The 15,375-nt window shown below is 44.6% G+C and overlaps 1 protein-coding gene across 2 annotated transcripts in view; it reads left to right on the forward strand.

Moving 5' to 3' along the window:
- The window catches only part of DNAJA2 (DnaJ heat shock protein family (Hsp40) member A2), a 99,446-nt gene extending 84,167 nt beyond the window's left edge, over nt 1-15,279 (forward strand). For both annotated transcript variants that reach the window (XM_063141246.1, XM_063141245.1), the window contains 8 exons: nt 932-991; nt 1,846-2,069; nt 9,402-9,482; nt 9,809-9,942; nt 11,064-11,260; nt 13,463-13,607; nt 13,752-13,879; nt 14,440-15,279. In XM_063141246.1, coding sequence (XP_062997316.1) covers nt 932-991; nt 1,846-2,069; nt 9,402-9,482; nt 9,809-9,942; nt 11,064-11,260; nt 13,463-13,607; nt 13,752-13,879; nt 14,440-14,628 — 1,158 coding nt within the window. In that variant the 3' untranslated portion in view covers nt 14,629-15,279. The remainder of the gene's footprint in view (nt 1-931; nt 992-1,845; nt 2,070-9,401; nt 9,483-9,808; nt 9,943-11,063; nt 11,261-13,462; nt 13,608-13,751; nt 13,880-14,439) is intronic.
- Nucleotides 15,280-15,375: the final 96 nt, after the last annotated feature.

Consider the following 15,375-nt stretch of genomic DNA (forward strand, 5'->3'; position numbering starts at 1 on the left):
CTGGGGATTGTGAAAATTGGTTATGATAGGTCAGGGGTGGGCAGAAGGTACATCTCCAGATGTTTGGACATGGTGTTTTCCCAAACATCCCTGCCAACATGACCATGCTGCGAGTTGGTCCAAAACGTCTGGAGATCTACGTTCTGCTCACCCCTGTAATAGCTGACCGAAGACTCCATGCTTAATTTACAAAACAGTTTCATTTAAGTAGTAGGTTGACATCTAGGGTGGCCAAATGCAAAAGAGGGCAGGAGTCCTGCACCTTTAATAGTTGCATAAAAGAGGAAATTTCAGAGGTGTAGTTTACCACGCAAGATACACCTGTAGTGTGGTTTAAGCTCTTATAATTGATACTGTATTTTATGATACTGATTTTATGCCACATCGGCAGGTTTATTGGTTTTATAATGTTGATATTATTGTAGGTTTATTTGTATTATAATTTACATTGTAAAATGCCTTGAAAAGTTTATTTTATGTTCAGCCACCATTTTGTGTGGTTTTTTTAAGAAAGTAAGTTTAAACAAAGGTGGAAAAACCCAGAGGACAGAACTTTTTTCTGGGAATTTCTCCATGACAACCTGCACCAAACAGGATTCCTTTTGCCGTATCTAGTTACCTTAGACAGGGGCGAATTCATTATGTATTTTAATTCACGATTACAAAATGGAGGAAGGTGCACTTTTGCACAGAAATCTGTAGACTATAAAAAGATAGGTGGTCCATTCAGAGTGGCACTAAAAGTGATGTCTATAATGAAAACTGTTCAGGCTGACTGCATGTGTCTGCATTTCTGACAGTGCTTGTAATCCTAGAAGCATCTTAATTTCAGCAGTCTTGGCATTCGGTAGTAACTTGGGTTTGCCATTTAATTTTCAAAAGCTGCATTGTTGCCCACTAATTTGTTATATTGGCTTCTTTTTCCCTTTAGGCATACCGGAAACTTGCCAAGGAGTACCATCCTGATAAAAATCCAAATGCTGGTGACAAGGTAATTCCTTTCTCTCTCTCCCCCCCCCCAAAAAAAACCCTCTTGCTACTAAAATATAGATGTTTCACCTTGATTTGCGATACACAATAATGAGTAAAATAGCTTGTGCAGTCGAGGCTGAGAATTGTTGAAAAGAGGATCCTCTGAAGAGATAAATGACCGCGCTGATGAAGAGTAGTCCTAGTGAGACATTGTGTGGTACTGATAATGGTCACTTTTAATTGGGAAGGTCTGCTGGTTCAAACCCATGCTCAGTCATAAAACTCACTGGGCCAGGTACTGAGAGCCTCTGGTATCTCAAAGCTGTTGTGAGGATAACATGAGTTAATGCCTGGGTGTCCTGAGTCTGTGTACTCATTGGAGAAGCAGTGGGATGCAAATCTGATCCCCAAAGTTGTCAGCATGTCATGAGCTGAGCGCCTGTGCTTTGACACAGGAGCAGAGAGCAGCTTGTTAGGAGGATCTGAATGTGAGTAATGGGGAGAGCTTGTGAATAATGACTCTTAAGATGCCTGCGTGCTAATGACATCTATTAAGATGCCTGAGATCAAAGTGCAGTAAATGTATGGATTCTCTATGTAGAACAGGATAAACCTACATCCTCTTTCGAAGCAGAGGAGAGGCCTGTCCATTAAAAGGTCAGTGAAGGAATGCAGAAGAGTTGGATGCCTAATGATAAATTCACCTGCCTGTTCCTAGAGTCCAGGCTGGGCTGGCATTGTTTGTATATCCACCTATAAATCAGTTACGATGAAACGGATGGTTCTTTTGTCAGAAAATCCGACTTTCCTTACATGATACCTCCATCCAGACATGTAATAGGCTTTTCATTTGTTTTCTCCCCTCATATTCAGTTCAAAGAAATAAGCTTTGCCTACGAAGTTCTCTCAAATCCAGAGAAACGTGAATTATATGACCGATATGGAGAACAAGGCCTCCGAGAAGGTAGTGGTGGAAGTGGAGGAATGGACGATATTTTCTCCCACATATTTGGTGGGGGGCTGTTCAGTTTCATGGGTAATCAGAGCAGAAGTCGCAATGGAAGAAGAAGAGGCGAAGATATGATGCATCCACTTAAGTAAGTACTTGGCTAATTCTTTCTGGGGGAAAGTTCTTGAAGACGTAATTGACATATTTGCTTAAGTTCTCAAAATAAATGAGGCACCTGAAGTAAACTACTTAAAGCTAACTGAAATTACTGAACACTAAAGTAGCCATTAAAACCCAATATTTTTGAGAGCTTTAATCTATGGCTAAACCCTTAACTTCAGAGTGTGCATAATACGTGGCCAGGGCAAATTGGTTAATGGCATCATCTGGCATGATCCTTTGTAATGTGAGTGTGCCAGTGTAGGCACGTAGGGATTTCTGTAGGGTGGAAAGGAGCTGTCTGGTGTGCATCCACATCTACATCCAGCTCAGCTGAGATTTTAATTCAGCAAGGATTTGATCCAGTTTGAAGAAAATTCTGGGTTGGATCTTAAGTCGGAGAAGAACAGGTTGATTAAAAAGCAGGAGTTGCAACAGCCGCTCATTCTAGGTAATAGCTGGCAAATGACTATACAATTTAGAATTAATATCTCATTCTTCACAGTGTGAAGAATGAGATATGAATTACAGGTGTTAACACAACAAATAAAATAAAACCACCAGCAAAGATAATATGAGCTAGATCAGGAATGAGCCGACTTAAGGCTTGTGGGTTGACTTTGTTTTTTACTGCCACCAGAAGTCTACCAATTAGAGCCTCATGTGAAATGGTGACTCAGAGCAGAGTCACTGATCTACGGCACCTCATGAACTATACACTGGGGTATATACAAATCCATGAGTTACCAGAGATCATGGATTCTAACACAACACTCTAGGACTGGCCAGCAAAGCTGAACAAAGACCTGATCAAAAGTGGCCGATTAGTGGTCCTACAGATGGGAAAGACTGAGGCTGAGAGGCAAGCAGTGCAAAGCCAGCTGTGGCAGAATTCTTTTTCTTGCAATTTTATTTGCACTGATTAAAATTACTGGGTGTCAGAAACTCTTGGATATCTACTGCAAATCACCCGTAGATCCTGATCTACATTCTCCCCCACCCCCGAGCTAGGTTTAAAGAATGTAAGAGTTTATTCCAAAAAGCCTAGGCAGACCCTAGAAGAAGGTGACCCTCTTCTAGGGGGAGCATTGCAGATTAAGTGAGTTGTCACCGGTTTCAATGCTGAAGGCTGGTGTACTGAAAGAAGAGTCTGAGGAGGATCTTAGAAACTGGGCAGGTTCATGTGGGAGAAGGTGGTCCTTAAGGAACCTTGATCCTAAACTGTTTAGGGCTTTAAAGATTAAAACCAAAACTTGGCATGGAGTGTGGAACCAGACAGGGAGCCAGTGAGAGCATGAGAGGATCCCTTCAATCTGCATCGGATCCAGGAGCTGTAGATTCATGCCTGTACGGTGGGTGATTTTCCCACCTGAAGTTATTGTACATCGGATAATTATGTTTGAATTTGCATTTCTGGTTGATCAATGAATAAAATAAACAGCATCAATAAAACACAAAACACTTGGGAAGAAATTAAAGAGGACCTAGTGAAAGAGATGTAAAATTTCGCTAGGACAATGCCGTTGCCTACAAATCTGGAGAATTCCCCATGTCTGCACCATGTTGACACCTACAGGTTTGTTTGGGCTGTTTTGGACCCAAGACCTTCAAAACTTTTAATCTTGCATGTTAGATGAGAGTCCCAAAGAACTTGTATCTGGTTACGCATTCGTTGTTTACAACAAAAGAAGTGACTAAAGAAATAAGGCCAAGCCACAAAATAATTGGTGAATGGAATATTAGAGCCTCACCCATGCTTAAGGTAACTTGATAAGTTTACAAGGGGGGAAACTAATCACTGCAGCAAAACCACTTATTAACAGCGTAATGAGTAGGTCATAGTAAACCTGAGGCTATAATTGTGTCAAGTCAATGTGATTAAAAGCATTGAAGTTCAAGTTGTTCAACATCTCTTTACAATGAAAAATAGACAAGTTTGAACAACAAGATGTTCCAAATAGACCTGGGTGGGGGAGGGGGGAAATAAGTGCTCACCGATCCCAGAATACCTGCCTCACTCCATCTAAAGTATGGGAAGTACTAGCTGACTTGGAACTGAGCTGGCAAATGGGCTGAGCAAGCAGTAATGGATGCAGAATTGAGCAACATGAGAACCTCATGTTAAGAACAAAAGCTGGCATAGCACAGTGCCTGCCATAACCCTCTTGTGGGATCCTAGCTGGGTAGGATGAAAGTGGGCTTAATGGGCTTACTGTTCTGCCTAGTTTCCTAACTAGGCCTTGTGGGGGGCCTAGAGCATAAAGGCAGGATTTAAATTTAAATAATAACAGGAGTCAAATGAATGATGCAAAGTTAAGATCCGCTTGCTTTCATTGTCCTAATTTATACAGGTTGCAAAATATAGGTTACGTTGGTGCAGACATTTGTTTCCATTTTAGAGTGCAGAGGATGCACAGGTTTGAGTAGGAGCTAGGCACATGCTGCTTCCGTTTTTAGAGTGCTGCGTCCTGGCAATGTGAATGTAGCAGAAAATGATGGCAAATAATTATTTTTACTGTTACTGTATCATTCCAGTGAGCTTTATGGATCTATGAATGCTAGAGCAGGGGTATGGAACCTCAGGCCCGGGGGAGGGGGAGCTAATCTGGCACTCCAGGAGTCCCCAGATGGCCACGGCCCCTTCCCCAGGTCCAGCCTCCTTTCCCACAACTACTGGTCATTTGGTGTTTCCCAGCTTTCGTGCAGCCTTCCCCCGGCCCCATTTTAAAATGTTGGAAAGCCTCTTCTAATGTTTAGTTACTGGCGGTAAGAGATTTAAGGGTTTTTTTAGATTATAAGCCTGTGGGCAGGGACTGTCTTAAGAAATACTTTTGTAGGCCGTCTTGAAAGCCTTTTTGGCAAAAGGGCTGGATAAAAATGCTTAAATAAATAAGTTGCAATATGCTGATATTATTATTTGTAATTTTGGCCCAACCCTTCTGGTTTTGGCCTTGGCACCTTTTCCTTCAGACTCCACCCACCACTGAAATGTGGCCCCCAAGAGCTTCTCCAGAACTGGATTAGGCCCTTGGGCTGAAAGAAATTCTCCCCGCCCCTGTGCTAGAGTGAAATCCTTCATTTCACTGGAGGTCAGGTGGATGGTAGGCAACCAGAGAGGGCCTTCTCAGTGGTGGTGCCCCATTTCTGAAATTAATTTCCCTGGGGAGGTTCACCTGGTGCCAAAACATTACCTTTTCAGTGTTTTATTTTCCAAGGCTTCTTAATGTACATTAGGGAGCAATCCTATACTCCCTGTGAAGTTGGCTGAGGAGCCTGTCGACGCTATGGACGTCTCTCTCCACTTGCACAGAGGAAGAAAGTCTTATGCTGGGGGACCTCCCTGGGCATCGGCAAAGATAACAATGATTCACCAACAATGGGGAAGAAAATGGCGCATCTTGGGGGCAGCTGAGGCACTGCAGGATCTTACTTTGTTACCTTCTCTGTGGTGACTTCAAACAGAGCTGGAAACTACACCTACAGGCCAGTGTAGTTGATTCCCTTTTACTGCAGACATTGGAAAGTGGGAAAAGAAACTCGCCCCCCCCCCTCATCACCTGCTGCCCTGGCCAGCACCATCCAGTTGGACTCACTGTAAAATGCCTTGGGAATTCTTCTGAAGGGTGGTATGTAAACCTTTCAGATATGTAACAACAGTAATAAATGTGAAATCGTCAGTTAAAATGCCTGCCCTGGAACAGCTGCCTCTAAAGCATCTATATCTCCTCCACAAGGCTCTAGAAATCCACATCAGCTCTAACTGTAACATTGAAGCCTGTTGTTTTAGGGCAGCAGTGGGAAACATGTGGCCCTCAAGATGTTGTTGGACTGCAACTTCCAATGGCCCAACCCAGAATAGCTAATGGTGAGGGGATGATGGGGTTTGCAGTCCATTCCTGTTTTAAGGCAAGCCTCCTTTCTTTGGTCAGCTGAGTCCAACTGGATGGTGCTGGCCTTTTCCTAAGGTGGCAGTTTGGCCACAGATTCTCTTTTCTTCCCACCCAGCCTGCCCTGTTTCAGTAGGATTGCTCCATTAATGTGCTTTAGGGCACAATCCTATGCACGTTTAGACAGAAAAAAAAGTCCTACAACTTCCAGTATTCCCCAGCCAGCATGCTGGGCATTGTAGGACTTTTTTCTGTCTAAACGTACATAGGATAGCATCCCTTATCTCTCAGCATGTTGTAAAGTTCATATATCTTCTCACTGTAAAATGCCTTGGGAATTCTTCTGAAGGGTGGTATGTAAACCTTTCAGATATGTAACAACAGTAATAAATGTGAAATCGTCAGTTAAAATGCCTGCCCTGGAACAGCTGCCTCTAAAGCATCTATATCTCCTCCACAAGGCTCTAGAAATCCGCATCAGCTCTAACTGTAACATTGAAGCCTGTTGTTTTAGGGCAGCAGTGGGAAACATGTGGCCCTCAAGATGTTGTTGGACTGCAACTTCCAATGGCCCAACCCAGAATAGCTAATGGTGAGGGGATGATGGGGTTTGCAGTCCATTCCTGTTTTAAGGCAAGCCTCCTTTCTTTGGTCAGCTGATCCTTGTGTTTTTCTTCAGTCTCCCCTCTGATGCCATAATTTATTTAAAATATTTTTATCCTGCCTTTTGAACATATCATCACAAAGGTTAGCTTACAATTCATTCGATTAATATAATAACATAAACAATCCGCAGTTAAAATTAAGACTGTCAGTTGTCCTATAGTAGAAGCCGGTATAAGAAAAACCCCATCATGAAGGTCAGTAAAGAGCAGTATACTTCAAGTGGTTAGGTATTGCTAAATGTCTGGGGTGGGGCTGATATTTGAGGTGTCTACTTAATAGATATGGAGCCAGAGTTTAGCAGGGAAGGCATAGAGCACCAAAAGTAGAACCTCCTCTTAACAGTAGTAAGGCTGTATGGCATAATGGTTAGGGGTATTGGGGTAGAACTGGAGGAAGAGCGTTTTAAAGGCCCACTCAGCTACTAAACTCACTCACTAGGTGACCTTTGGCTTATTGTTTAGCCTAACCTACCTCACGGGGCTGTTGTGATGATGAAATGGGAGAAGACCTGTGTATGCTTCCCTGAGCTTGGAGGAAGGCCAGGATGTATATGTAGTAATAATGGTGTATTGCTGTGCTGTGGGAGCTGGGAATTTCATATGTTTGTGCACAAGATTGCGGGTGACTGGTTTTCCACTTAGCTCCTCATCTAGCTGCAATTGCTATTGGGTTCCCTTTGCTGATCTAATGATATTAAAAATTGTAGTGGTGCATTTTCACTGTCTGAGGTAATGTTTTGCCAGTTGACATAGCTTTTGTATTCATGTACTTGTAGTGCAGGGGTGGGGAACTTCTGGGTGGAGGGGCAAATGACCCCTCACCCAGGCCTACATGGGCTGGAGGATATCAAACGGTGTGGCCACACCTCTGATGTCTTCTGGTCCCCGGCTGAAACACAGGCTGGAGCTCTAGCTGGTGCTTCAGCTGGGGACCTGGCTTCACATAAGTTAGGAAAGCCCACATGCAGTGGAGCAGATGGCTGGAGTCACCACCTCAGTAAGGGCTGCTTTGTCTAGGGCTGTGCTCTGCTTCTTCTTGGACCGGAAAAGCAGAAGCGGATCGGGGTGCTTCGCCTCCCCTTAAGGCGAAGACGAAGAGGATCGGGGGAGCAGCAGAGCGGATCGAGGTGAAGGTGGATCCTTCGCCTCGATCCGGAGCTCTGCAAAAAAGGTAAGAGGGATTTACTTGGCCCTGCTGCTACTGCTGCCGTCCATGTGGCGACAGCAGCAGAGCCAGGTAAGGGGTGTGTGTCTTACTTGCGTCCGTTACGGCCTGTTGCCAGCTTCACTAGAGCCTGCGGCTCACCCCGGAAGTGTAGGCCACAAGCGGGGTCTGCAGTTCCTGGTTGAGCCGCAGGCTCCAGTGAAGCTGGCGACGGGCCTCGATCCGGAGCTCTGCAAAAAAGGTAGGAGGGATTTACTTGGCCCTGCTGCTACTGCCGCCGTCCATGTGGCGACAGCGGCAGAGCCAGGTAAGGGGGAGTGGGGTCTTACCTGCGTCCGTCTGCGGTCCCGCGGCTTCTTCAACTCAGCCTGAGGACTCAAACAGGAAGACTAGGTCTTCCTGTTTGAGTCCTCGGGCTCAGTTGAAGTAGCCGCGGGACCGTGGACAGACGCAGGTAAGAGGGAGCGGGGTTTACCTGGCCCTGCCGCCACCCATGTGGTGACGGCGGCAGGGCCAGGTAAGGGGGGGGTCTTACTTGCGTCCGTTGCGGCCTGTTGCCGGCTTCACTAGAGCCTGCGGCTCACCCCGGAAGTGTAGGCCACAAGCGGGGTCTGCAGTTCCTGGTTGAGCCGCAGGCTCCAGTGAAGCTGGCGACGGGCCGGGACGGACGCAGGTAAGGGGGAGGAGGGAGGGGGGCCTTACCTGGCGCCGCTCCCCAACGCTGCGGAGCTCTGATTTGGAGCCGGAGCTCCGCAGCGGAGCAGAGCGGACCCTAGGCAGATCAAGGTGGGGCAGAGCGGGTCCGATCCACAATTTGCGGATCGGGGCGGAGCGGGGGGGTTCGTGCACAGCCCTAGCTTTGTCTAGCCTACCATTTGAACCAATTGAGATGGCAGCTGGGGGGGGGAGCCTACGTGCAGCAGAGCTACTTCAAGTGAGGTGTGCTTCAGCTGTCACCTGCTTTGAGCATGCAAAGGCAGGCAAAGCAGTTAGCATGGTGTTCCCTCTCCCATTTGGGAAAGTGAGCAGCTTGCTAAGTAAGGAGATCCACCATGTTATTTATTTATTTATTTATTCATTCATTCATTCATTCATTCATTACATTTTTATACCGCCCAATAGTCGAAGCTCTCTTTACTTGATCAGTGATCAGGAATTACAGGAGGATTCCCCTATAGAATCATAGAATAGTAGAGTTGAAAGGGCCCTATAAGGCCATCAAGTCCAACCCCCCTCACTGCCCCTTCCCTAAGCCCCCAGTAATCTCCAGAGAGCGGGACTTGTGGAGGGAACCAAACCCTTCCTGGGCTGAATTGGAAACCTCCATAGGCTGAAAGTTCCCCATCTCTGCTGTAGACCTGGGTTCAAATCCCCCATGGGTGACCTTGGGCCAGTTGTGCTCTATCAGCCTAATCTTCCTCACAATGTTGTGAGGATAAAAATGAGGAAGAAAAGCATGTTCACCACCTTGAGTTCTTTGGAGGAGTGATGGGGTACAAATGAAATCAATAAAATTGTGTGTGGAACAAGATTTTTTTGTAATCCTCTGCTGATTTTTGTATTTAAACTAAATAACTAACGCTTTCCTCCCACCCACCCTGCAGAGTTTCTTTAGAAGATCTATATAATGGAAAGACTACCAAACTACAGCTTAGCAAGAATGTCCTTTGTAGTTCATGTAATGGGTGAGTTGTGTGTTTTTTCATTCATGTTTTAATGATGAATGGCTTGATTATTGAAAGTTTTAGTATTTGAATTACTTTAATATAATAATATTGCTAACAAAAAGTTTGTCCATTTAGAAGTCAGTTCGTAGGCTTGTTATTATTATTTTAAAAAACCATCCATCAGCTTTGTATTCAGGCAAGAACTGTGTTTGGAGTGTGGTCTGAATGGGATCAAGACTTGCTGCACCATTGGATGCTCCCATGTCACGAGTTGAACTCAAAAGGCAGAAACATTTGCTTGTTGTTTTATGTTAACACGTAACCCAACGTCTTTTTTTATCCAGTCAAGGGGGTAAATCTGGAGCAGTTCAGAAGTGCGCGGCTTGCCGAGGCCGAGGTGTGCGTATCATGATCAGGCAGCTGGCTCCTGGTATGGTTCAGCAGATGCAGTCTGTCTGCTCCGACTGCAATGGAGAAGGTGAGCCAGCCAGTTCTTGCATGGACATTGGAAGAGGGAGAAGACCCCAAGTATTTTGGCAGGCTAGATCCCTTAGCATCAAGTGAGGAAGGGCCTTCATAATGCCAGCTTCAAAATGAGGGAGCAGTTTTGGGATGAGAAGTTCAGAACTCTCCGGTGCCCGTTGCCTTGGAATTTCTTGGACAGGTCGGCGGTGTGCTTTGCCCTTTGCCTTGCTTTCACTGGTGTGTTTTTTCTGTGATGTTGATGTAAACAAGATGATAAAATTTGACACATGCCTCATTGTCTGGCTCAAAGAACTGCTTTGAGGGTTGAGTCTCAGATGGATATAGCAACACCTTAGGCCTAATTCTTACATTGCAAGAGGGGTGCGGTTGCTGCTCTGGTCATGTAGGAATGTAGAAACCCAATCAGAGAAATTGCTTGAGAAAAAACTTGCTCCAGCATCTGAGGCCTTCGATATGTGTCTCTCCCACATGGTTCCTCTAATCCTGTTACCAGATCAGTATGGGATAGAGCCATAGGGGAGCAGCAGCTGGTTGTTGAACCTCTTTCAGCCCTTTCCATTTCAGAGAAGCTCTTGGGGGGGGGGGCACATTCCAGTGGTGGTGGGGCCTGAAGGCAAGAGGGGTGAGGCCAAAGGGTTACCAGCCTGTTGTAGCTGAAAGTTCTTATTGCCAGTGATTAAGCTTTAGGGAAAGCCTTTCAGAATGGGGGAAAACAGTGCAAAGCCAGGCAAATACCCAACAATCTGGAGTTGGGAGGGAAGTGGATGAGTCCCCAGTCGGGGCAGGGCCATCTGGGAGGCCTGGAGGGCCGGATTTGCCCCCCATCCCCCAGGCCAGAAGCTGTGCATCCCTGTTGTAAAGAGAGAGCTCGCTCTTCTCTGGTGAGGTGCAGTACAGGCATACCAAGTGGTGATTTGGGATTCGTCTCTTTTGCTCTGTGAAAAGAAAGACGTTTGAATGGGAAGTCACTGATCTGGACCACACTGATACGCAGCCACCAAATGATGATACCCAAAGCTAGGCGAAGTAGGATCAAGAACTTAAATGCTTGTGGACATGCACATAAATGAAGGAAACAGCACCTAGAAATTATAACATGCTCTGTCTTTCCAGGGGAAGTCATTAATGAAAAAGATCGTTGTAAAAAATGTGAAGGGAAGAAGGTGATAAAAGAAGTGAAGATCCTCGAAGTTCATGTAGATAAAGGCATGAAGCATGGACAGAGAATCACCTTTACTGGAGAAGCCGATCAAGCCCCGGGCGTGGAGCCAGGTGACATCGTTCTCCTGCTCCAAGAAAAGGAGAACGAGGTAACTTGTTAGTCAAGATGCAAAGCTGTCTTTTGTTAAAGGCCACCGGAGCAATTTGAGCACTGAGGTTGGGAAAGTGATGCTTCCTTGAATGAGTGGCCCATAGCAGGGTTGATCCAGACAACCGTGAGCAGAAAGAAAATAGCTGCCGGTGCTGTTCTACACATTCTTGTGCAAGAGTTCAGGCCGTTCTTGTCCTGCTGGTCAAGGGATTGCACAATCTGGACTTCCCTCTTTGGGTTATTAACTTTTGTGCACCGCATTCTAGCATCAGGTGTAAAAGCAGCTCTTCTGTGAGTGGGAGACATCTTCTGCGTGCAGAAGGACACTTCTTTGGATGTTTAGGAAGCCAAATTAGTTGCCACTCCACCTGGCTGCAGCAGAGGGAGAGGCGGGATGCTGGGACAGTCCCTTTTGCTAGCGGTTGCCTGAGTTTGCTTGTTTTCCTCCTCCCCCTCCGCACCTTTTTTCTTTTATGTTGTGTCTTTTAGATTGCAAGCTTGTGTTTTTAATCTGTGTAGTGCTCAGTATGTTTTAAGCTTATTGTTCTTATCATCCACCTCTTCATCATTTATTTATTACATTTTTATACTGCCCAATAGCTGAAGCTCTTTAGGCGGTTCACAAAAATCATCATGATTTATAACGTACATTTGTGGCTTGTTTTCATACTTTACATATATCCTCTGGAGAAGGGTACATAGAAACCCATTGCTATCTTAAACACACCATAAAAAAACCCTAGAGAATCTAGCAATAGCAAATGTTCCTAATGGTAAGAGGCTGTGGCAGACATGTTGCTTTTCCAGTCTTAAACTTTCCCAGCAAAATGGATTGTAGTCAACTTCCTTTTGTAGTGGCCTGACCCACTGAAATTGACGTGGCTGCTATTTTAAAAAAATGAGTACAATATAAAGTTCAGAATTCAAGCAAAGGACTCTCAGCACAGACTTGGGTATATTTGCTCACAGATATCACTGAATTCATTGAGGCTTACTCTGAAGTAAATGCGTTTAGGATTGGCAACCAAATCCTCAATTTCATTGTTGAAATGCGTATATGGGAGTGCCAAAGACGCAGGTTTGTGGGTGTAGTCAGATGTGAATCTGAGATACTCTTGTTTTATATAGTGACCTTGGTGCATATGCCAGGTTACATTGTAACACAAGAAATACACCCTATCCAAAGGAGCTTATAGGCTAAACTAGAGAGCAGAAGTATGATAACCAAGTAAGTCTCATTGAGTTTGTATGGGCTTATTCCAATGTAACTGCATATAATTGTGACCTTTATCTGAATCAACAGGGAAGAGAAATGTCTCCTGTCTTGCATCTCCAGTCTTTTGCACTTAAGGCTGTTTATTTCAGCAGCAAACCTAAACCAGGAGGCAGTCAAAAGTTGTGAATCTATGATCCTGTTCAGATGACACACTATAAGCCATGGTGGTTAAGCATTTTGAGCTAAACATTATGGCTTAGCATGTTTTGTGAACCATTCCTAACCATAGCTTAACATGTTGTCTGAACAGGCCCTATGCAATTGTACATTGGAGTAAGCCTTGCTGAATTTGGGACTGATTTCTGAGCAAGCAGGTATAGGATCAAGCTTCTCTGCCCTAGAGATGAGGGCGAGAGATGGGAAATGAAGGGTAGCGGGATGAGTATGTACAAATATGGTTATGTGTTTTTAGACTTAGTTTGGTTGGACTTGCTTTGAAGTCCAGCTTTGAAACAGGCATTGCATGTTCTTGGAGTATTGACACATCTTCAACAATCTGGTAGCCTCTCCCATGTATCTTATGCAAGCTTGCAAAGATATTGGTGACTTTCCAGACTTCTCAAGGAATCCAGATGGATGCAGTTTCCCTAGAAAAGTGTCATGGGCTGAATTTCAGTAACTACCTTTCTCCGCGTGGTTGTGACCTTTACAGATTCAGTTGTGTTCCAGTGCCTGTTGTGTCAACCCTTTCACACTTCCTGCAGACCCGTTTTCCTGAGGGTTTATGTCCATGGAACTGAATAGTTAGCATCGGGAAATTAGTGGGAACTGGGGAATTAAAACAATTGAAGTGAGGTAAATGCAGTCCTTATCACTGAACTTGAAATACTCCCAAGCCTTTTTTGTGCTTATGATAACCCCTCTGCCTATGGGGTTGTTGTCATTGTCAGTAACCCCTCCATCTCCCTTCCCTCTTTTCCCAAGGTGTTCCAGAGAGATGGAAATGACTTGCACATGACGCACAAGATAGGACTCGTTGAAGCACTGTGTGGCTTTCAGTTCACTTTCAAGCACCTTGACGGACGTCAGATTGTGGTGAAATATCCTCCAGGAAAAGTAATTGAACCAGGTAAACGCTGATGGTCCAGGAGTTTGGAAGGCGGTGATCACCCCCTCTTTAGCCTGTGATGCATTTACGTTTGATGCTGCACAGAGGGAAAATACAGGCTGCCTCTTAATAATTACCTTGTCTGTGACCTTTCCTCTACTCTAGGCTGTGTCCGTGTCGTTCGAGGGGAAGGAATGCCACAGTATCGCAATCCTTTTGAAAAGGGCGATCTTTATATAAAGTTCGATGTGCAGTTTCCAGAAAATAACTGGATTAGCCCAGAAAAGCTTACAGTAAGTATCCCAAGCTTGCCTTCTCACTGTTCACCTTTGTGCACCCTAGCAGCGGAGTGCATGAGATTTTCAATACCCCTGTTAACATACAGTGTGAATTTTAGTTTTTACATCTATAAGGTTACGTCTACAATCATAAGCTGTGATGGCGTTAAAAAGGGATTAGACAAAGAATAGGCCTATCAGTAGTTATTATAATGCTGTTTGGAGCTTCCATGTTCAAAGACAGTCTACCACAAAGTGCCAGATATTTCAAGAAGCATCAAGGTGGGGAGGTTATGGCTTTACTTGCTGTGCTTATGGGCTTCCCCTAAGGCATCTGGCTGGCTGCTTTTAGCAACAGTATACTGGATTAGAAGGTCTGATCCTGCAGGCATGTTCTTATGACTATCAATGGCTACTAACTCCAGAACAGTTAGCTGTATTGCAAAAGAGCACAGGGTACATAAAAAGACAGGTGGGTTGTTGGTTTATGAGTGGAGAAAAGTTTTGTGCTGGCAAAACATTCAGGAGAAGACGTGTGCATATAAATACACTCTCCTGTCAATATTCACTTTTAGGAACTTGAAGATCTTCTGCCCGCCAGACCAGAAGTCCCCAACATAATCAGCGAAGCAGAGGAGGTAGATCTTCAAGAATTCGACACCACTCGTGGCTCAGGCGGTGGCCAGAGGCGTGAAGCGTACAATGATAGTTCTGATGACGAAAGTGGCCACCATGGACCTGGGGTACAGTGCGCTCATCAGTAAAAGTTTTGTCTGGGGTGGGGGAGGGGTGGGTGGGGGAAGTTACACATGGATTTTTCTCTTCAAATTTTGCCTGACTTGTTTTCAGCAATCCAGTTGGATTGTGTAAGCAATCCACACGAGCCCAATGAACATCTGTTGCTGTATGTGTAACTTTTAAATTGGTCCATAGTATCTACAGAGTGTATAATTTAAACTAACCACACACAAAAAAAGCTTTCATTTTTATTTTTATTTTGACTTGACTGTTCTGTAGCAGAATAAACGCACTTGAAAGGAAGGCGAGACTCTCTCCTTTTCACCTGGGTTAAGTTTCAGTCCTTGTACTCGTGCTTGATTTTTACCAGTTTTTGTGTAGATTTTAAGTTCTATATTTTAAATTCAAATTCTACATTGTAAAGATTTGTGTAAAACTTCGTCCCGAGGCTTGGTATTTGGCTGCACCTACATAAGCTGCTACAAATAGAATAAAGAATTTCATAGCCTGTATCTATCATTTTAGATGCATGGTAAGTCAATGGGCTTGGCACACACTGGGTTAGAACTGAGGGGGGAACCATGGAAGATAAAAATTAGAAGTGGTTGTAAAAGTTTTTTTTACCATCTTGTGAAAGGTTTTGGAAACTAAATAAAAGCCGTTGGTGTATAACGATACTCCTTGTAACCTCCTTTTTCCATACTTCACACCTAAAGTTAGTCTCGAGAGTTGGCAATCCAAATCCATTTCAAATAGCCACATCTTGAACTTAA

This window comes from Elgaria multicarinata, chromosome 14 (genome assembly GCF_023053635.1).
Source record: "Elgaria multicarinata webbii isolate HBS135686 ecotype San Diego chromosome 14, rElgMul1.1.pri, whole genome shotgun sequence".
In the NCBI taxonomy this organism is placed as follows: domain Eukaryota; kingdom Metazoa; phylum Chordata; class Lepidosauria; order Squamata; family Anguidae; genus Elgaria; species Elgaria multicarinata.